The sequence below is a fragment of the Bombina bombina genome, chromosome 2 (assembly GCF_027579735.1).
Source record: "Bombina bombina isolate aBomBom1 chromosome 2, aBomBom1.pri, whole genome shotgun sequence".
Classification (NCBI taxonomy): Eukaryota; Metazoa; Chordata; class Amphibia; order Anura; family Bombinatoridae; genus Bombina; species Bombina bombina.
Window position 1 is genome coordinate 807,494,244 of NC_069500.1, and position 23,359 is coordinate 807,517,602.

The following is a 23,359-nucleotide window of genomic DNA, read 5'->3' on the forward strand; positions in this document are numbered from 1 at the left end:
TTTTTGCACTTCTCGTCTCAGTCTGATTCCTGGCACCCTGACACACCCATCATCCACGTTTATTAAATCCATATATTTCGCACCTCTACTACAACTAAAACCTGATAGAGTCCCCTAATCAGGTAAATTATTCATCTATTGTGAGGTCTTAATATGTATACTAATATCATAAAGACCACTAGCCTCAACACCTAATACTGTACATAGAGCCACGAGTAATCAATGTAGGTAACCCTCATACTATAATACCTACGGCTAAAAACATAGCTTTTATATAAAAGCTTGTACATCTAAATCTATGTTTAGACCTTTAGGATGTAGGGACTCCAATTGCTGTATCTAGAACGTTTCTCTTCTACGTAGTGCTAATAATCTATTATTGTGTGAAATATATGGATTTAATACACGTGAATGATGGGCGTGACTATTGTGTCGATCATGTGAAACATGTATAGATGTGGTATCCTTTACTTTACTTTTGGCGGTGTTAGCACTCGAAAAAATATGTCTTAATAAATATTTCTTCATCAATGCTCATGATGCCATGCTATAGTGAATGCAAGTGGTGGTGGGAAGAGAAATAACAGCTTCTATATAGGCTAAAGTGGCAAGTATTTAGTGTGACCTCTCCTTAGGTCAAGGACAAAAAATGGACTGGAAGGCCAAAAAAACATTCAAAATCTGATGAGAAGTTTCTTCTTTAAGAGACCGGAAGAAGTCCAGCAAGGACTTGGCTCAGCATCTGGCAGCCTCCACAGAGTCAAGACCTGAATATTATAGAAGCAGTATGGGATCACCTAGACAGAGAAAATAAATTAAAGACAACCTAAATCTAAAGTAGAACTCTGGGAAGTGCTGACAGAAGCCTGGTATAATATACCAGAAGATTACTTCATAAAATTTCAGGACAGGAGCCTCAAAAGAGTTCAAAATGTGCAGTGCCAAGGGAGTTCACACTAAATACTGACTTTTGCCTGAAGATGCCATTTTGTTCTGAAAATTGGGGGGGGGGGGTTATCTTGCGTACATATTTCCTGTATTTTCTGTTTGTATCTTAATAAAGTGACCAAAAATAAATATGGATGGTCATTAAAACTTTGCTAAAACAAGAAATCTAATGGTGGCCTAAGACTTTGGCACAGTACTGTATATATATATATATATATATATATATATATATATATATGCAAAACAGAATGAGAAGCAGTCTGCCAGGAACAAACAGCAGCATCAATACTTTGTTCTATGGCCCGGTTGCCACCTGGTAGTAGCTTCTTTCTGCCCAATTGTGCTTTTCACAGAGGAAAACTTTCCTGTAGTATATCAGTCTGATCCCGCCGACATGGTCAGTCCAGCCCCGAAATACCAGGCAATTCTCCTCTGAACAAGGAACATGACAACCCCAGACGATCGTTTCGGCCTCCTTTGGGCCTCGTCAGTGAGGTGCAGCCATATCCCTCTAAACACATTGGGCAAGGAGTCCACGTCTGGTTTCCCCCATCACCCTTAGGGAGACTATCCCCAGGGTCATATTTACATATGCAAAACAGAATGAGAAGCAGTCTGCCAGGAACGAACAGCAGCATCAATAGCTTGTTCTATGGCCCGGTTGCCACCTGGTAGTAGCTTCTTTCTGCCCAATTGTGCTTTTCACAGAGGAAAACTTTCCTGTAGTATATCAGTCTGATCCCGCCGACATGGTCAGTCCAGCCCCGAAATACCAGGCAATTCTCCTCTGAACAAGGAACATGACAAACCCAGACGATCGTTTCGGCCTCCTTTGGGCCTCGTCAGTGAGGTGCAGCCATATCCCTCTAAGCACATTGGGCAAGGAGTCCACGTCTGGTTTCCCCCATCACCCTTAGGGAGACTATCCCCAGGGTCATATTTATATATCTAAAATAGAATGAGAAGCAGTCTGCCAGGAACGAACAGCAGCATCAATAGCTTGTTCTATGATGGACACACACAAATAAATATTCTATCACAGTTCTGTCTTTCGTTTGAGTGCAACCTATAACTTTCAGCTTGTAATATGCATGCTAATTAACGTCAGCGTGATATCCATTGAAAGTATAGGTTGCTCTAGTCTAGAGTGAAGTCGGCTAACCCATCTCTGGTAAATGGACTTGTAATATCAAGTTGCACACAGATATTAGTGCGGTCCAGTGATATTGCTTATCTTGACCTGTGCTATAATTAGCCACTCCTAATCTGGCCCTAAGATTTTTTACATTAGATGTATTAAATATATATTACAGAAATTGTTTTAGAATTTTTAAACATTACGAACATACCTTGAGAGTCTGTTTTTTTAATTTATTGATTGCATATACCCTTAGTATATTGATATTAAATACCAGGCATGTTTTTGTATGTTTCATGTATGTGTTTATCATCTGCTTTTGGGTGTTTACTGTAGTAAAGGAGATTTCAGACCCGATTAACTCATCTGGACAAAAGATCTCAGTGGAAATCACCTGTCCATTTCAGAAGAAGCAAGGGAAGGGAACGATTGATGTTTGGTGGATGTTTGATGATGGAGGTAAGTAGAAATCAGGATATAATAGCAACTTATAAATTATTGAAGGATATATTTATATGGTCTATGACTAAGGCTATTCTTGCAGCCGAAACGCGTAAGACCTTTACTGGCTGCTCATGAGTAATTGGTATACCTTTTAACTCATATTTTCTTTTCCCCAATTTTTTGAGTGTATTTTATCATCATTTTTAATCAATAAAATTACCTCCTTTTTTCAACGATTCTCGCTGGATTCTCTTGTTTTGTTTGGATATATATATATATATATATATATAAAAACAGTTAACTTACTGATAAAAGATTGTGTTTTTAAATAAACAGTATTTTAAATAGGGTAAATTATACACATACATTAATCTAACAATCTAAATACATGTATCCTAGTATTAATATAACATGTATAATCTTTGTCTAGGTCTAACACTTCTTATTCCGTATTTAATTACCACCAAGAGGCAGTGGAAGGACTGCAAGATCCGAGTGTTCACTGGTGGTAAAATCAACACTATCGATGATAACAAACGCATGTGAGATTCTGCAAACATTATATCAGTAATGTTACTTCAGACCTTTACCATTAGTGCTTTGACGAGGGACATAAAAATGAAACAGATAAGTGCACAGCTAAAGAGATCACTCAAACAGTAAAAACTTTGGAAAGAAGCATTTTTGCAAGATAAATAAACAATGTTGCAAAACATGATTTTAATGGAATTTGAATTCCACTGCTATGCACTTCAAAGTTCACTTTCATGTCCCTTTTTTTCTTTTTCTTTTAATTTTTAAACTTTTCATAATATACAATAAAAAAAAAAAACAAGAATAATACAATGGGTACACAGTAACAATAGAGAGATCTTATAACATCACACATATCGGGGCATATGTATCAAGCTCTGAAACAGCAGTTATGAAGCAGCGGTCACAAAGACCGCTGCTCCATAACCTGTCCGCCTGCTCTGAGCAGGCGGACACACATCGCCGGAAATCAACCCGATCGAGTACGATCGGGTTGATTGACACCCCCTGCTGGCGGCCAATTGGCTGCGAGTCTGCAGGGGGCGGCGTTGCACCAGCAGCTCTTGTGAGCTGCTGGTGCAATGCTGAATACGGCGAACGTACTGCTCGCCGTATTCAGCGAGGTCTGGCGGACCTGATCCGCAGTGTAACACATGTATACGTAGATTACTCTCTCAAACTACACACAGAAGTAGACGTGTCTCACTAAAGTATGGGCACCCCCATTCTAGGCCATATCACTTGGGGATGAAAAAAGTTAACCAAAAAGATGATGGGTACTGTTAATGGCCTCATCTTCTCCTATCTTTATTTTGCGCTAGATTACAAGTGAGGCGCAAACGGTTTTGCGCAAGCGATATGGTCTTTTTGCAAGCATTTTTAATTGCGCTGATATTACAAGTTGAGCAAAATCTTAATTTATACTTCGATCCTTACTGCGATCTCAGAGCTCTTGTAAAATAGATTACAAAGTGCACTTACATTAATAATAACACCATCTAATACAAATTATTACAAAAAAAATTGCACTAAAAAAGTTATAAGGGCTCAAAGATATGAGATCTCAGGTGTTAGAAAAAAATAAATGCCGAAGTTCTTTTACATAGAGATACATACAGACACATTGCTAAAGATGTATGTGCATGTATATAGATAGGATTTACTATAAATATGTCACATTCCAATGTTCTTTACATAGCAGAATATGTTCTATGTATGTATAAATAGACATTCCTATATATATATCTGTATATATTTATACTTATATCTAATCATCTATATATATATATATATATATATATATATATATATATATATATAGGTATACATATATATTTGTACAAAAAAACTTCAGATATATGTATAAATATTTATTTATAAATAAATAGAACATATTCTGTTATGTTAAGTACATTGGACTATTAAATATTCATATTTTGATGTCGGCTTAGCGCAATTACGAAAAAGGCTATAGTATTTGAGAGAGAGAGAGTGGGTGTTACGTATTTTTTTTCTCTTTTTTCCCTCCATTGACTTCTATGGGGGAATGCAAAATGTGATTGGGATTTTCGTTTTTCAACTTTAACTTTTTTTGAAACTTGTAATATGAACACACCCCAACTAGTGCAGAAAGCTAGTGGAGGTTTAGGGATGGCGAAAAAAAAATACAGCGCAACTTCCCTTTGTTTTTAAATCCTAATTCTCCCCCTTTACCACTCCCGTTATTTCTCTAGATCATTTGATGCATAAGAAAGGGTTCTACATTACTAATTCTGATAGTACCTTTAAGGTTTGGGGGTGTACAGTAATGAATGGGGGAACATAGCATTCCAGCACCCCCTAGAGCCGTCACTGGTTATAGGTAAAACATATGGAGGGGAAAATAGGAGTTCTAAGGATAGGTTGTGTGGAGCAATGTGATGAGTTGTAGGTAGGGTTATATAGAACAGTATAAGTTATAAGTAAAAGTCACATGGAAAATAGGAGGTGGTGTGTTTTCTGTTATGATCTATAGTACAGGCTTTCATTTATCAGTCTATTTATCTGTCTCATTTTTCTACATCTTAATTACAGGATGGCAACCTTACTAAGCAAATTCCGTATTGATTATTCTGATATCATAATTATCGGAGATATAAACAAGAAGCCCAGAGAAGAGAGGTTAGTTATTATTATTATTACATGATAGCTAACTAAGGCAGTACTAATAGTGACTGTCTAACATGCTCATAATGTGTTTCTTTTAAAGGGATGTGGAACTCAAAATTATTTAATTCAGTGTGTAAAATATATTTTAAAAAAACTTTACATGTGTTATCAAGTTTACCTCTTTCTTTTAGTATCCTTTTTAATACTTAGCTCCTTTCCATTGTACTCTCCAATCATAAATAAACATTCTGATGATCATATTATATTTGTATCAAGTTTTGTAATTTAAAAGCCTGATTTTATCTATACTTTTACATTTTAAACCTGAAAACAATTGCATTTATTAACTTGTAAACTAAGTATTAGGTAAAAAATAAATAAAAACAAATATCATGCAAACAGCCAAGGTATCTAGTTCTAGAGGCCAAAATGTGTTTCCTTTCATACAGGTGGTGAGAGTGCATGATCCATTACATCTGGGAATTAATCTTCCTTACCACTTGGAGGAGACAAAGATGTCAAATCCCCAAGAGCTCTATAAAACCCCTCCCACCTCACAGGTACCTCAATCTTTACTTTGACTCCAGTGGAGGAGGCCAAAGACTGAAGACTGAAGCGGCCAAACAGCCGCTAGCAGGGGGTGTCAATCAACCCGATCGTATTCGATCGGGTTGATTTCTGTCCGCCGCCTCAGAGCAGGCAGACAAGTTATGGAGCAGCAGGTAGTTATGGCATGCTTAGTTTAATTTGCATGTCGGCATTTGAGTTTGCGCACGTTGGGTTAGCACACATCGGGATAGCACAATAATGTTCCTTATAACTGTCAGCTTTTCATGCGCATTATCCTTTTTCAGCTGGGCATAACCCAGGGCTACGGTTGCGAATTTGCCTGTCTCCTGCTTTGTTTTTCAGTTCAGCTTAGCATGCTGGGAACGTGTAAGTCCTTTTTAGCTATTTTAGGAGGGGGTAAGTTTTCCATTCCTCAAGAGTTTTTTAAATGGGTTATAATAGTTTTTTGCCATTTTTAATTCATGTTTAACTATGTTAATACATTCAGACCAAACTAATGTTGCTTCTTTGGGTATTACTGCTCCTTCTGTATGTTCATTACAGGAGCTCTTCAGATTTATCTCCCAAGAGTGAAAAATGTTATCAAATCTGCAGTTTCTGAAGCAATTGCTGCTCTCCCGCCTTTAAGTATGCGTAAAAGGTCAGTTCAGATTTTAACTTCTACTAGTGCTATGTCCCGTGAAATCAGGGATACTAATGTTTCTGAAGGAGAACTTTCCTCTACTGATAAGGAGTCTTCCTTTGATGTTGAACCTGATACATCCTCTTTCCTTTTTAAAATTGAACATATTCGCTCTTTTTTGAAAGAGGTTTTACTTACTTTAGGGGTTAAAGATTCTAAGGTTTCTGAGGATACGTCTTTTAATCGTTTAGACTCAGTGTTTAAAACTATTGACAAGGTCCTTGAGGGTTTTTTTCTGACATTGTTTCTAGTGAATGGTCTAAGCCAGGTAATTATTTTAATCCTTCTGCAAGGTTTAAGAAATAATATCCTTTGCCTGTTGCTAATGTTGAATTGTGACAAACTGTTCCTAAGGTTGATGGGGCTATCAAAAACATGTATTTGACAGTGCTCTCTAGAAGAGCTTTAGGGCTTAAATCCTGGTCTGCTGATATGATGTCTAAATCCAGACTTCTATCTCTTTCTTTTCAGGGAAATAAATTGTTTGGTTATGATTTAGATTCTATTATTTCTACCTTTCATCAAAATAAGGAACAGAAAGTTAACTCTGTTCAGAAGCAAGGCCCCACAGGCCAAGTCTGGAGGCCTAGTGCTAACTGGGACAGATCTAAGGAGACTAAGAAATCTACCCCTACTACCAAATCTGCATGAAGGTACGGCCCCCAACCAAGAGGTTGTGGTAGGGGGCAGGTTATGCCTTTTTCAGGAGGTTTGCTTTCTGTCTGTTCCAGTTCCCTAGGTTTTGAATATAGTATCCCATAGTTGTTGTATATGCTTCAGAACAAGGCCTCCCAGTTGAAGTTTTATTTGTTCAATGTTCCAATGAATCCTTTAAAGGCTCAAGCCTTTTTTTATACAGTTTAATATCTGTAATCCTTTGAGAGTGATTGTGTGAGTTCCTTTGCAGGAACAGGGGATGGGGTTTTATTTAAACTCTCCATTGTTCAAAAAAAAAAGAAGGCACTTTAAGACCAGTTCTGGATCTGAAATCTTTGAACAAGTTTGTAATAATTCCTTCAAAATGGAAACTATTCTGATTATTCTGCTTTTTGTTCAGCAAGGTTATTTTATGTCCTTAATAGATTTTAAGGATTCTTTTCTGCATGTTCCAATCCACAGGAAACATTAACAGTTGTTAGGTTTGCTTTTCTAAATATGTACTTTCAGTTTGTTGCACTACCATTTAGTCTGGCACCAGCTCCAAAAATCTTCACAAAGGTTTTAGGTGCTCTATTGTCTGTGATATTATTTTGGTTCAAGCTCCATATTTTCCTTTAGCCAGTGGAGGCTCCTCCATATGATCACAACCGCACGTAAGCCTCCTGGGAAAGAAAAAAGAAAGAAAATAATTTTTTTGGCTGAATAAATATAAATTCTCCAATAGCCCCCTATTGGAAAAATTATATTTATTCTGCCAAAAAAGGTTCCAGGTACTGTCCAGTTTAATAATAAAAAAAAATCCTTTAATATACCTCTATACCTCTCTACCGCACTTGCGGTAGAGAGGCATAGCCTGCTATATCCCTTTGCACATTTTTTCTATGTGCCTGCTGCTCCGCCCATAACAGAGCCTATACCTTTGCTAATAGCACAATTTTCAGTGTGCAGTTGAGCCATTTCTATGGGCGGGCAGCAGGGGAGCTCCCAAGGTTAGGAACTAACTACAAGTCCCATAATGCATAGCCATTACTTAGCCAATGAGAGAGCGGTCTGGTGGTCAGGGAAGGAGGGGCTGCAGACTTGCATGCGTGTGGAACAAACACTGGCACTGCTAATCAAGGTATGTCTCTATCCTACGTTATCATCATATCTACTTAGGCAAAAACTCACTCCAGATCTTATTACAGCATAAAGAGAAGAGTGTAGTCTGCAACAACAGCAGCCAGCAAGTAGAGCAGTTCAGTGTAGCCGATTAGGGAGAATTACAGCAGTGAAGATTTCTAAGATGGAAAACTTTTTTACTACATTTGTGTTATGTATATTCTTTACTGATAAAAAACGATTTTTTTTTTATTTTACATCTGTAGTCTAGGACTACAGATGTAAAATTTAAAAAAATCGTTATGCATCAGTAAAGAATATACATAACACGTAGTAAAAACGTTTTCCATCTTAGAAATCTTCACTGCTGTAATTCTTAAATGTTATGCACCACTGCCACCTGCAATATAAGTAATATAGCAAGCACTATAATATGATTGTATGTGAGGGTAATATATATATATATATATATATGTGTGTGTGTGTGTGTGGAATTGTGAAAAAAACTAGGCTGATATTTTACCACATAGGTATTTAATACATTTTTGGTGTGATACATTTTGTAATATTTATATATATATATATATATATATATATATATATACATATATATATTAATTTTTAATATACTTTCACCTAGATTACGAGTTTTTGTCAGTAATGGTGTGCGCTGGTATTATGGTCCTTAGAAACCCGGCGTTAGCCGCAAAAAAAGTGAGTGTAGAGCAAAATTTAGCTCCACATCTCACCTCAATACCAGCGCTTCTTACGGTAGCGATAAGCTGGAAAAACGTTCTCGTGCACGATTTCCACATAGGAATCAATGGGGCTGATTCGGCTGAAAAAAAGTCTAACACCTGCAAAAAAGCAGCTTTCAGCTCTTAAAGCAGCCCCATTGATTTCTATGGGGAAAGACTTTTTATGTCTACACCTAACACCCTAACATGAACCCAGAGTCTAAACACCCCTAATAATACACTTATTAACCCCTTATCTGTCGCCCCTGACATCGCTGCAACCTACATTATATTATTAACCCCTAATCTGCCACTCCGGACACCGCCGCCACCTACATTATACTTATGAACCCCTAATCTGTCGCCCCCAACATTGCCGACACCTACATTATAGTTATTAACTCCTATTCTGACTTCCCCAATGTCGTCGCAACCTACCTGCAATTATTAACCCCTAATCTGCCGCCCCTAACGTTGCCGCCACTATAATAAAATTATTAACCCCTAAACTTAAGTCTAACCCTAACACCCCCCTAACTTAAATATAATTTAAATAAATCTAAATAAAATTACTATTATTGGGGGCGGAGCTTAGCCATGCAGGATGATGGCTGCTTTCTGTTAGAGCTCCCATCTCCTTACCCGGCTTACAGCACTCTAAAGGCATGTAACTAACCCTTTTTTTCCCCCTGAACCTGTTTGGGACACCACAAGCAATCCTTGCCCTCCCTGAGCCACTTTCCGGATCGTCAAAAGGGGTAATAAGTATTAAGAGGTACCGGACCCAGGACTAGCTGACAACAAACAGCCTCTGTATACCCGGAAAAGATTCACCTGCCGGATCGCTCTAGCTGCAGCCCGGTGGTCCACGGAACCTACTGCCGCCCAAACCGGGCTGAAAATAGGAGCAGACAGCCTCTTACAGCTGCGTAGTATACATCAAAGCTCCGAGTCCGCTGCACATATTACGGCCCTCCCGGTCGCCATCTTTACCCCACGTGGCCGGCTGCATGCACATCTCACCAAGCAGTCTCCCAGTCTAAGTGGAAGCGGCGACAGCTTGAGACACGAACCTGTGTAAGTCCTTATCTACATTACTTACATGCGCTTTTCTTTGTGATCAGAGGGCTGAGGAGGGTCTAAAGTTAACACTGCTGGGCCCTTAGGATTATAGCAGCCTTGCCTCCCTGAACTGCAATACAATCCACAGCTTAAAAGCAGAGTTTGCTGCCCCAGACAAACTAACACCACAGAGAGTGTGAACTGCCCTCTCTCCATTCTCCTCTTGACAGGGATGAAATAGGGGTATTCACTATATTTATAAGCCCCACGCCAAGCAATAAGACTGAGATTTTGTAAGACTGATACACTACTTCATATGTCTCTTCCTTAGCTTCTATACATAATCATTTTACATTGTTACTAATGTGATGCCTTGTAAGAAGCATAACAAATCTGACAAACCCACTGCCAATAAAACTCTTAATCACTATCTCAAGCCTGCAGAGAATCCCACACCTGCTTGCTCAGAAGACGTATTAACCCCCTCACTACCTATCCCAAACCAAATGCAATCTGCTGAAACTCCCACAAATATGTATTTCACTAAAAACGACATCTCACATCTCTCCTCAAAGGAGGACATTAAGGAAATCATGCAGGAGATGAGGAGCTTGTTTGGAGATCTACGCAGAGACATTGGGGCACTTGATCAGAGAGTGGTTTCCCTAGAAGAAAAGCAGGTTTCCACAGACAGCAAAGTTCAGACAAATACCACTCATATCCTGGAACATGACCATAAGATCAATATCCTCGCTGACAAACTGGAGGATCTTGAAAACAGGTGTCGGCGCAGCAATTTGCGAATAAGAGGAGTCTCAGAGTCTGTCTTCCCTCCTCCTATAGAGGGTTATCTACAAGCTTTATTTAAAATTATAAAAGAGAACCCGTCTGCAGATAATATACCTATTGAAAGAGCTCACAGAGCTATAAGGCCCAAACCCCCTCCAAAGGCCCCACCCATGGATATCATAGTCAAATTCCTGCGGTTTAAAGATAAGGAAGAACTTCTCCGCTGCGCAAGGTCCAAACACCCCATCTACCATGCTGGTGAAGAAATCTCTCTGTTCACAGACCTTTCCCAGACAACTCTTCAGAAACGGCGTGAACTTGCACCCCTAACCACAGCTCTTAGGAGACACAAGGTCCAGTATAGATGGGGGATCCCTGTATCCCTAATAGTTTCATGTAACAGAACAGCCATCTTCAGACCTGGAGACGATCCTGAATCCTTCTGCAAAGAACTTTCCATTCCCTTTGCCTTAACAGAGGGCATCAACCCTGCCCTCCAACCGTCGGAGACCCGGATGCCTGCACAGACTCCCCCAATTGGGGAAGCCCCAAGATGAAGAGTCTCTTCACTTCTTTGGCCAAATGGCTTGGTCCAATTTTGCTTCTTCAGACGAGACTATACTGCTCTTGTAAGGATGAGCCTGAACCACTGTGACTACCTACCCGGGACATTGTGGACTCCTGAACTCTTCCAGGAACGTTGTCTTATATCTCAACATTAGGGACCCTTTGGTCCTCCCCTCGATAGAGGAAGTATCCTTTTTATTGATGTAGGCAATAGACAATTCACTAAATCCTTTAGATGGGATATGTCTCTACTGTTGATATGTTAATGTTTATGCATGTTTAACCTGTTTCATGTTTATTGGGTTCTCCAGATCAAAATCTGGGTTATACTGGTTCAGGTGGTAAGTGTTGCAAAGGGTTGTAATGTATATTTGAGTCATATATAGTAAAATATTATCACCCGCTTAATGCTGTTCCCCTTTAGTATGGCTACTCTTACTATATATCTGTCCCATATACCTTCCCCCTCCCCCCCCTACCTTCTCCCTCTCCCCTTCCCTTTCCCAACCAACATGCCTTTTAGACTAAAAAATAGTAATGACTATACTTATTCTAGCCGGTGATGGAGATACTTCCCCCAAGTGTCTCTACTTCTCTTATTATCTCTCGTGTTACAGACAAGAGAAAATCTCTCGTATCCCTCGTCCCCTTTCTTTTCTCTGACACACTCTAGGTGTATTACCTTCACTAAGCTTCTAAACCATTTTAACTTTAGCTTCTTTCTCTTTCTTGTTTCTTATTTTTTTTTCCTTCCCTTCCCCCCCCCATACCACTCTCCCACTGCCATAAGTGATGGCGGGTAGACTCAGCAGATTTCAAGACCATTCTCTGCATCTGTCAACAATAAATGTTAAAGGACTTAACAGTCCGGGTAAGAGGTCGATAGCATGTAAAGAGTTTTCCAAATTGGGGAGTCATATTCTCATGATTCATGAGACACACTTCCAGAAGGGTAAAGAACCTAGATGGAACACTCCACAATTTCCTATAGCCAGTTTTGCTTCGGGCCCCCCAAAAAAGGAGGGGTGGGCATTTTGATTCATAAGTCTCTTCCCTTCCAGATAACACAGACTGACAGAGACCCCGAGGGCCGTTATATTCTCATGACGGGACATCTATATGGGCAACAACTCTAGTTGTTGAACATCTATGCCCCAAACCAAGCCCACAACGCTTTTTTTAAAAAGGTTTCGAACTTAATATTAGACCGGTTTAGGGGGACGCTGTTTTTAGCCGGGGACTTTAACCTAGCGTTTGACCCAGGGTTGGATTCCTCTAGAGGAATCTCATCTGTCCCCAGAAATAAGCTAAAAACAATAAAGAATATATTTACCAATCTCCACCTCCATGACATTTGGAGGACATTACATCCACAGACTAAAGACTACACTTTCTACTCGCCCCCACATAACTGCTACACTAGGATAGACCACATCCTCACTGACGCTGACGGACTCTCTTTAACCAATCGGTGTGAGATCGGTCAGATAACTTGGACAGATCATGCTCCAGTAACCTGTTCTATCCTGTGGCCAGATCTCCCTATCACAACCAAAATATGGAGGCTGGATGACTCTCTTCTAGATGACCCTATCTCGCTAGCAGAAACAGAAAGAGATGTCACAGAGTACTTCATGCTTAATGGTAATTCGACTGCATCATTGCAGTGTGAATGGGAAGCGCATAAAACTGTTATGCGCGGCATATTCATTAAGCGGAAGGCTAGGATCCTTAGGCAGGCTAGAGAGACGCATACACAACTCTTGGACAAAATAGGTGCACTTGAGAAAGCTCACAAACAAGACTTAAATAATAACAATCTCAAAAATGACCTCTTCAAAGGTAGATCGGACCTCAAAGCTCACCTGACGACAATCCATCAGCGCAATGCACTCTATCTAAGGCAACACTACACTATGAGGGTGGGGACAAGCCGGGTAAGTTGCTTGCTAGATGCTTGCGGAGGAAACAAATATCCTCCTACCTCCACAACCTACAATCCCCAGACGGTCATTTAATCAAGTGCAATAAACACATCGCATCCACCTTCAGACAATACTATAACACGCTATACAATATCCCAAACCTCAAGGATACGTCGATGGGGGAGGATCCACACTCCACACCCAGAGACCAGCTTGATAAATACTTTCAGGGATTAGGCTTGCCAACACTAAACAAGGAGGGGAAGGGTCACCTTGAATCACCTATCACACTAGAGGAAATACGTCAGGCAATTAAGGATTCCCCATCGGGAAAGAGCCCTGGGCCAGATGGCTACACGATAGGGTATTACAAGAAATTATCAGACGTTCTGTCCCCTCACCTCCTACCTCTATTTAATAATCTAAGAGACAACCCCTCTCTATCTAGGAACCTCTTAGAGGCACACATCACTGTAATTCCTAAGCCAGGAAAACCAGCTACACGCCCTGAAAACTACAGGCCCATCTCACTCATCAACACAGACATGAAAATCCTTGCTAAAGTTTTGGCCAACAGACTAAATAAATACCTCCCTAGTTTAATATCTTGCGATCAAGTTGGATTTATTCCAGGCCGTGAGGCTAGAGAAAATGTTATCAAAACTATCCATCTCATAAATTTTGCTAAAGCTTCGGGTACACCCATGGTTCTCTTCTCATCCGACGCGGAGAAGGCCTTTGACAGGGTTCGCTGGTCTTTTCTGCATCGGGCTATGATCGAGATGGGAATACCAGAGCCCTTCCTAAATATGTCTCTTGTTTTGTACTCCAACCCTAATGCAAGGATCAGGGTGAATAACACCTTATCAGAGCCCTTCTTTATCAAAAATGGCACCAAACAGGGATGTCCCCTGTCCCCCCTACTTTTTGCCATATCTATTGAAATCTTAGCTCAAAAAATCAGAAACAACAATAATATTAAAGGCCTTAAGATAGGACAATCAGAACATAAACAAGCGTTATACGCTGATGATATCCTGTTCTCCCAGACAGAGGCAGAAAGCTCCATTCCCGAATTGCTGTCAGAGCTGAAAGCCTATGGCACGGTGTCTAACTTCAAACTCAACATCTCAAAATCAGAAATCTTAAATATCAATACCCCCCCTAAAGTTTTACAAGATATCAAGGATAACTATGATGTTCCTCTGGCCCAAAACAATTTGAAATACCTAGGAATCCAGCTGACCTCAAATACCAAAGAGCTATTCAAGCACAACTATAGCACCCTAAAAAACGATATTGCACGTGACTTGTCCTCCTGGAGAAACAAGCCCCTGTCCTGGTTAGGCAGGATAGGGGTGATAAAAATGAGCGTTCTCCCCCGAGTTTTATATTTGATGCAGGCTTTACCCATACCGCTTCACGATAACTATATTACCCAATTACAGTTCATATGGGCAGGTTCAAAACCAAGAGTGCCAAGGAAAACACAATACCTACCTAGAGATAATGGGGGGCTGGGGGTTCCGAACCTTCTGGCTTACAAGCAGGCGATTGTACTTAGGCATGTAGTGGAATGGGCACACAACACTGACAACAAGATATGGATCTATCTAGATAGGGACATCTTCAAATTAAACAATATAGCAACACTGTCATGGACACCCCATCAACAGAGACCCAGACACTTGCAGCAGTACCTCATTACGGCACATACCCTGTCCGAATGGGACAAGCTCTTATCCACCAACATACACATCTCCTCTAGATTTGGGCCGCTTTCTTCGCTTTTGGAGAATGTGGATCTCCCCTTTCACAGATTGAAAAGCAAAATCCCGGCTCTATACCCCCTTAGAATGGGTTCCATCCAGTTCATCTCAGAAGAGGGCAAACTGAAAATGCAAAGGACCCTCGCGGAGACCCATGGGGGAATTTTCTCCTCATGGCTCCACTATAACCAATTAGTACACTATATCTCACATCACAAAAACAGACATGATTTTGGAAGAGAACCTACATACTTCGAGAAACTTTGTATACAACCTAACTACCCTAGACACTTAATCTCCAAACTATACAAAATCACTGTCACACCATCTACTACCTCTCTCCCCTCATATACAATCTCCTGGCAACGGGAACTAAACCAAAATATAGACGCTGAAACGTGGATGAGAGCATTTAAACTTAATAAGCGCTCTTCAGTTTCAGCTAAAATACAAGAAATCCACCTAAAACTTACTAGCCGCTGGTATTTAACGCCAGCAAGACTATGCAAAATGTTTCCTAGAATGACTAACACTTGTTGGCGGGGGTGCGGGGAGGTGGGCTCCCTCCTCCACATTTGGTGGGGCTGCCCTCGTCTGACAGAATACTGGGCGGCAGTATTTAATGCAATGACAAAGGTTTTGGGCACAACAGTCCCTCTAACACCGGAAACCCTACTATTTTGTTCCCTGCCCCGGTTAGAAGGCCAGGGAAAACAGGCACTACTGCTTCTAATGTTGACAGCAGCAAAAAAAAATCACACCAAAGTATTGGAAAACCCAAACGGTCCCCACTGAACAAGAGTGGCGGAATCAGGTGAACGATTTGCTGTTGCTTGAGAGATATCACTACTTAAAAACCCATAGACTAGACCAACACGAATTAATGCTTGCATACTGGAACAGAAATATTTAGTGCAGGAGCACTTGACCTGTCTCCCGCTTAATTGTGGGACTATTGTCTCCCGCCCAACCGCATGATTTTGGCCCCCCCTACCCCTTCCTCTCCCCCCCCCCTTTTTTTTCTCTCTCTTTCTTTCTCTTTCTCTTCCTTCTTCTCTTCCTTTCTCCACCAGAACCTTCTGGTTTGAATACTCATACATATATTATAATTTGTTTATTACTATAACAAAAAAAAAAAAGGAAAAATATAGAAACTTAAGCAAAACTTAGAGGATATGTCGTGATTTGTGTTAGATAACCATCAACCGCTAATAATCTTCTGTTTACCTTTTGTCTTGCCATATCCTAGCGTAGACTAGATAGCAATATCCTATCTGTAAGCGTAGGCACTCTAAGTTACTGGACACTCTTGCCTTAGTGATTAACAACTCTATGGCTATTTATAACGTCTTTTGTGTTGTATTCTCTGTATTACCTAACTTAATAAAAATTTCCTTGGGAAAAAAAAAAAAAATTACTATTATTAAATAAATTATTCCTATTTAAAACTAAATACTTACCTATAAAATAAAACCTAAGATAGCTACAATATAACTAATAGTTACATTGTAGCTAGCTTAGGATTTATTTTTATTTTACAGGCAACTTTGTTTTTATTTTAACTAGGTACAATAGTTATTAAATAGTTATTAACTATTTAATAACTTCCTAGTTAAAATAAATACAAATATACCTGTAAAATAAATCCTAACCTAAGTTACAATTACACCTAACACTACACTATAATTAAATAAATTACCTAAATTAACTACAATTAATTACAATTAAATTAAATAAACTAAATTACGAAAAAAAAACACTAAATTACAGAAAATAATAAAATAATTACAAGTTTTTTAAACTAATTACACCTAATCTAATCCCCCTAATAAAATAGAAAAGCCCCCCAAAATAATAAAAATCCCTACCCTACCCTACCCTATACTAAATTACAAATAGCCCTTAATAGTCATTGCCCCAAAGTAATCAGCTCTTTTACCTGTAAAAAAAAGACAATACCCCCCCCAACATTATAACCCACCACCCACACACCCAACCCTACTCTAAAACCCACCCAATCCCCCCTTAATAAAACCTAACACTACCCCCTTGAAGATCATCCTACCTTGAGAAGTCTTCACCCAACCGGGCAGAAGTGGTCCTCCAGATGGGCAGAAGTCTTCATCCAGGCAGCATCTTCTATCTTCATCCATCCGGAGCAGAGCAGGTCCATCTTCAAGACATCCGACGTGGAGCATCCTCTTCCATCGACGGCGACTGGAACAATGACGGGTCCTTTAAATGACGTCATCCAAGATGGCGTCCCTTCAATTCTGATTGGCTGATAGAATTCTATCAGCCAATCGGAATTAAGGTAGAAAAAATCCTATTGGCTGATCAGCCAATAGGATTGAGCTCACATTCTATTTTCTGTTCCAATCAGCCAATAGTATGCAAGCTCAATCCTATTGGCTGTTCTAATCAGCCAATAGGATTGAACTTCCATCCTATTGGCTGATTGGATCAGCCAAAAGGATTTTTTCTACCTTAATTCCGATTGGCTGATAGAATTCTATCGGCCAATCAGAATTGAAGGGACGCCATCTTGGATGACGTCATTTAAAGGACCCGTCATTGTTCCAGTCGTCGTCGATAGAAGAGGATGCTCCGCGTCGGATTTCTTGAAGATGGACCCGCTCCGCTCCGGATGGATGAAGATAGAAGATGCCGTCTGGATGAAGACTTCTGCCCGTCTGGAGGACCTCTTCTGTCCGGATAGGATGAAGACTTCAGATCGTCTGGAGGATCACTTCTGCCCGGTTGGGTGAAGACGTCTCAAGGTAGGGTGATCTTCAAGGGGGTAGTGTTAGGTTTATTAAGGGGGGATTGGGTGGGTTTTAGAGTAGGGTTGGTTGTGTGGGTGGTGGGTTGTAATGTTGGGGGGGGTATTGTCTTTTTTTTTTACAGGTAAAAGAGCTGATTACTTTGGGACAATGCCCTGCAAAAAAGCCCTTTTAAGGGCTATTTGTAATTTAGTATAGGGTAGGGATTTTTATTATTTGGGGGGCTTTTTTATTTTATTAGGGGGATTAGATTAGGTGTAATTAGTTTAAACAAATTGTTTTATTATTTTCTGTAATTTAGTGTTGTTTTTTTTTCGTAATTTAGTTTATTTAATTTAATTGTAATTAATTGTAGTTAATTTAGGTAATTTATTTAATTATAGTGTAGTGTTAGGTGTAATTGTAACTTAGGTTAGGATTTATTTTACAGGTATATTTGTATTTATTTTAACTAGGAAGTTATTAAATAGTTAATAACTATTTAATAACTATTATACCTAGTTAAAATAAAAACAAAGTTGCCTGTAAAATAAAAATAAACCCTAAGCTAGCTACAATGTAATTATTAGTTATATTGTAGCTATTTTAGGGTTTATTTTATAGGTAAGTATTTAGTTTTAATTAGGAATAATTTATTTAATTGTAGTAATTTTATTTAGATTTATTTAAATTATATTTAAGTTAGGGGGTGTTAGGGTTAGGGTTAGACTTAGGTTTTGGGGTTAGTAAATTTAATATAGTGGCGGCGACGTTGGGGGCGGCAGATTAGGGGTTAATAAATGTAGGTAGCTGTCAGCGATGTTAGGGACGGCAGATTAGGGGTTAATAATATTTAACTAGTGTTTGCGAGGCGGGAGTGCAGCGATTTAGGGGTTAATACATTTATTGAAGTGGTGGCGATGTTCGGTTTGGCAGATTTGGGGTTAAAAATTGTAATATAGTGTTTGCAATGTGGGGGGGCCTCAGTTTAGGGGTTAATAGGTAGTTTATGGGTGTTAGTGTACTTTTTAGCACTTTAGTTAAGAGTTTTATACTACGGCGATAGCCCATAAAACTCTTAACTACTGACTTTTAAATGCGGTATCAGTCTTGACAGGAGAGGCTGTACCGCTCACTTTTTCCAAGACTCGTAATACCGGCGTTATGCAAGTCCCATTGAAAAGATGGGATACGCAATTGACGTAAGTGGATTTGCGGTATGCTCGAGTTGCAGAAAAAAAGTGAGCGGTACACCTGTACCTGCCAGACTCGTAATACCAGCGGGCGTTAAAAATCAGCGTTGGGACCTCTCAACGCTGCTTTTTAAGGCTAACGCAAGACTCGTAATCTAGGCGAGTGTGTGTAATATATATATATATATATATATATTTATATGTAATATATATATTATTTTTTAATATACAGTGTGTGTGTAATATATATATCTATATATATATATATATACAATATGTAAAATATATATATATATTTTACATAACTGGTCCGTGAACCCCCAATTGAATAACCCACGAAGCGCCACTGCCTTTAGCATAATCTTACACCACAGACTGTTGTTGTTTCTTCAGTGGCATGGTTGGAGGATCAATTTTCCAAAGAGTTCTTTAGTTCCTCAGACAAAGGTGAATTTTCTGGGATTTCAAATAGATTCAGTCTCAATGAGTCTTTCTCTAACATAGCAGAGAAGGTTAAAATTGTTGTCAGCTTGTCTGAACCTTCAGTCTCTCTCATTTCCCTCTGTTGCTCTTTATATGGATGTTCTGGGTCTCATAACTGCAGCCTCAGATGCAATTTCATTTGCTCGATTTCACATGAGACTTCTTCAGCTTTGTTTGCTTCTTCAGTTGTGCAGGGATCATACTCAGCTATCTCAAAATATTTTTCTAAATCCAAGTACAAGTCTGTTTCTAACTTGTTGGCTGGTTCATCAGTTTATTATTCAGGAGGTTTTCTTTGCTTTTCCTACCGGGACTATGATCACTACAGATGCAAATCTTTCAGTTTGGGGGTCTCTGATAGCACAGGGGGTTTGGGCTCCTCGGAGGTGAGGTTTCCAATAAATGTGCTATTTTCAGGGCTCTTCAGACATGGTCTGCATTGAAAAGGGAGTCTCATCTTTGTTTACAATCAGACAATGTCACATCAGTGGCTTATGCCAATCAACAGGGGGGAACTCACAGTTCTCTAGCCATGAGGGAAGTGTCTCATATTCTTTCATGGGCAGATATAAATTTCTGTCTAGTCTCTGCAGTTCATATTCCAGGGGTGAACAATTGGGAAGTAGATTTTCTCAGTTGTTAGTTTCTACATCCAGGGGAGTAGCCTCTTCACCAGGATGTGTTCAATCAGATTGTGGATCTTTGGGGTCTTTCAGAGATAGATCTGATGGCTCCCCGTTTGAACAACAAACTTCCAAGATACTTTGCTAGGTCCAGGGAACCTCAGGCAGAGTTTGTGGATGCCCTAGTAGCTCCTTGGTCATTTCAGCTTGCTTATCTGTTTCTTCCTCTGGTACTTCTTCCCAGAGTGATTTCCAAGATAAAGCTAGAGAAATCATCAGTAATCCTGATTGCCTCAGTTTGGCCTCAAAGGATTTGGTATGCAGATCTGATACAGATGTCCAGTTGCCCTCCTTGGCCTCTTCCTCTATGGTCAGATCTTCTGTCTCAATATCCATTCTTCCTTTAAGATCTCTGAGCTTGATGGCATTGAAATTGAACGCTTAGTTCTTAGACATAGGGGTTTCTCTGATTCTGTGATTGATTCAGGCTTGTATGCCTGTAACTAGGAAGATTTATCGTAAGTACTGGAAAGCCTTTATTTCTTGGTGTATATAATCATGCTTTTTCCTGGAATTCTTTAAGAAATCCTAGAATTTTGCAGTTCTTACAGGATGGTTTGGATAAAGGTCTATCTGCATGTTCTCCTCATTCTGTTCCATAGGAAGATTGCTAATCTTCCTGACATTCATGGGTCTGTTCAGGCTTTGGTTCATATTAACCCTGTGATCAAGCCAATTTCTCCTTCATGGAATCTTAATTTGGTGTTAAAGGTCTTGCAGGCTCCCCCTTTTGAACCTATGCATAAAGTAGATATAAAACTTCTTTCTTGGACAGCTTTATTCCTTTTGGCTATCTCTTCTGCTAGAAAAGTTTCAGAATTGTCTGCTCTTTCCTGTGATTCTCCTTATATTATTTTTCATCAGGATAAGGCATTTTTACAGCCTTCTTTTACATTTTTCCCTAAGGTTGTTTTTTCAGACAATATCAGTCAGAAGATTGTTGTTCCTTCTTTATGTCCTAAACCCAAGAATGCTTCAGAGAGATCTTTATGTAATGTGGATTTTGTTAGGGCATTGAAATAATGTATTTTTTTTACTTTAGACCAATTTCTAGTTTGTTTGTTCACTTTTCTGGTTCTAGCAGAGTTCAGAAAATTTCTGCTGTTTCCTGTCCTTTTGGGTGAAACTTTTGATTCATAAGGCTTACTTGGAGTCAGGTCAGCCTCCTTCAAAACGGATTACTGCTCATTCTAGATGGTCAGTTGCCTCTTTCAAGAATGAGGCTTCATTTGACCAAATTTGCAAGGCAGCTACTTGGTCTCCTTTGCATACTTTTACAAAATTCTATGATTTTGATGTGTTTGCATCTTCCGAGACAGCTTTTGGTAGGGAGGTCCTTCAGGCCGTGGTCTCTGCTTAATTATTATTTTTTTTTGCTATATACAGTGAGGGAAAAAAATATTTGATCCCCTGCTGATTTTGTACGTTTGCCCACTGACAAAGAAATGATCAGTCTATAATTTTAATGGTAGGTTTATTTGAACAGTGACAGAATAACAACAAAAAATCCAGAAAAACACATTTCAAAAAAGTTATAAATTGATTTCCATTTTAATGAGTGAAATAAGTATTTCACCCCTTTGCAAAACATGACTTAGTACTTGGTGGCAAAACCTTTGTTGACAATCACAGAGGTAGGAGGTTTCTTGTAGTTTGTCACCAGGTTTGCACACATCTCAGGAGGGATTTTGTCCCACTCCTCTTTGCAGATCTTCTCCAAGTCATTAAGGTTTTGAGACTGATGTTTGGCAACTCGAACCTTCAGCTCCCTCCACAGATTTTCTATGGGATTAAGGTCTGAAGACTGACTAGGCCACTCAAGGGCCTTAATGTGCTTCTTCTATAGCCACTCCTTTGTTGCCTTGGCCGTGTGTTTTGGTCATTGTCATGCTGGAATATCCATCCTTGACCCATTTTAAATGCCCTGGAGGGAAGGAGGTTCTCACCAAAGATTTGACGATACATGGCCCCGTCCATCGTCCCTTTGTTGCGGTGAAGTTGCCCTGTCCTCTTAGCAGAAAAACACCCCCAAGGCATAATTTGTCCACCTCCATGTTTGATGCTGGGGATGATGTTCTTGGGGTCATAGGCAGCATTCCTCCTCCTCCAAACGCGGCGAGTTGAGTGGATGCCAAAGAGCTTGATTTTGGTCTCATCTGACCACAACACTTTCACCCAGTTCTCCTCTGAATCATTCAGATGTTCATTGTCAAACTTCAGACGGGCCTGTACATGGGCTTTCTTGAGCAGGGGGACCTTGTGATTGCTGCAGGATTTCAGTGCTTCACGTCGTAGTGTGTTACCAATTGTTTTCTTGGTGACTATGGTCCCAGCTGCCTTGAGATCATTGACAAGATCCTCCCGTGTAGTTCTGGACTGATTCCTTACCATTCTCATGATCATTGAAACTCCATGAGGTAAGATCTTACATGGAGCCCCAGACCAAGGGAGATTGACAGTTATTTTGTGTTTCTTCCATTTGCGAATAATCGCACCAACTGTTGTCACCTTCTCACCAAGCTGCTTGGCGATGATCTTGTAGTCAATTCCAGCCTTGTGTAGGTCTACAATCTTGTCCCTGACATCCTTGGATGGCTCTTTGGTCTTGGCCATGGTAGAGATTTTGGAATCTGATTGATTGCTTCTGAGGACAGGTGTCTTTTATACAGGTAACAAGATGAGATTAGGAGCACTCCCTTTAAGAGAGTGCTCCTAATCTCAGCTCGTTACCTGTATAAAAGACACCTGGGAGCCAGAAATGTTGCTGATTGATAAGGGATCAAAAACGTATTTCACTCATTAAAATGCAAATCAATTTATAACTTTTTTGAAATGCATTTTTTTTGTGTGTGGGGGGGTGTTATTCTGTCTCTCAAAGTTCAAATAAACCTACCATTAAAATTATAGACTGATCATTTCTTTGTCAGTAGGCAAACGTACAAAATCAGCAGGGGATCAAATCATGTTTTCCCTCACTGTATTTTTTTAAGTGCATTAAAAAAAATATATGCCCTTTTTGGGTTTCTGTGGGGTTGTTGATTTAGTTTTCCAGTAAAAAAATTTTTTTTTTATTAAATGCTATCCTTTATGTATCGTTACTCGTGGACTTCTCAGCTTGGGTATTTGTTAAAGGGAGAGGTAGGGATGGGGAGCTACACTACGGA

At 39.6% G+C, this 23,359-nt stretch overlaps 1 protein-coding gene across 1 annotated transcript in view; it reads left to right on the forward strand.

The window, feature by feature from the left end:
• Nucleotides 1-23,359, forward strand: part of LOC128647309 (solute carrier family 12 member 2-like) — a 415,312-nt gene that overhangs the window by 355,304 nt on the left and 36,649 nt on the right. The window contains exons 22-24 of the mRNA XM_053700093.1: nucleotides 2,423-2,545; nucleotides 2,961-3,072; nucleotides 5,138-5,224. Coding sequence (XP_053556068.1) covers nucleotides 2,423-2,545; nucleotides 2,961-3,072; nucleotides 5,138-5,224 — 322 coding nt within the window. The remainder of the gene's footprint in view (nucleotides 1-2,422; nucleotides 2,546-2,960; nucleotides 3,073-5,137; nucleotides 5,225-23,359) is intronic.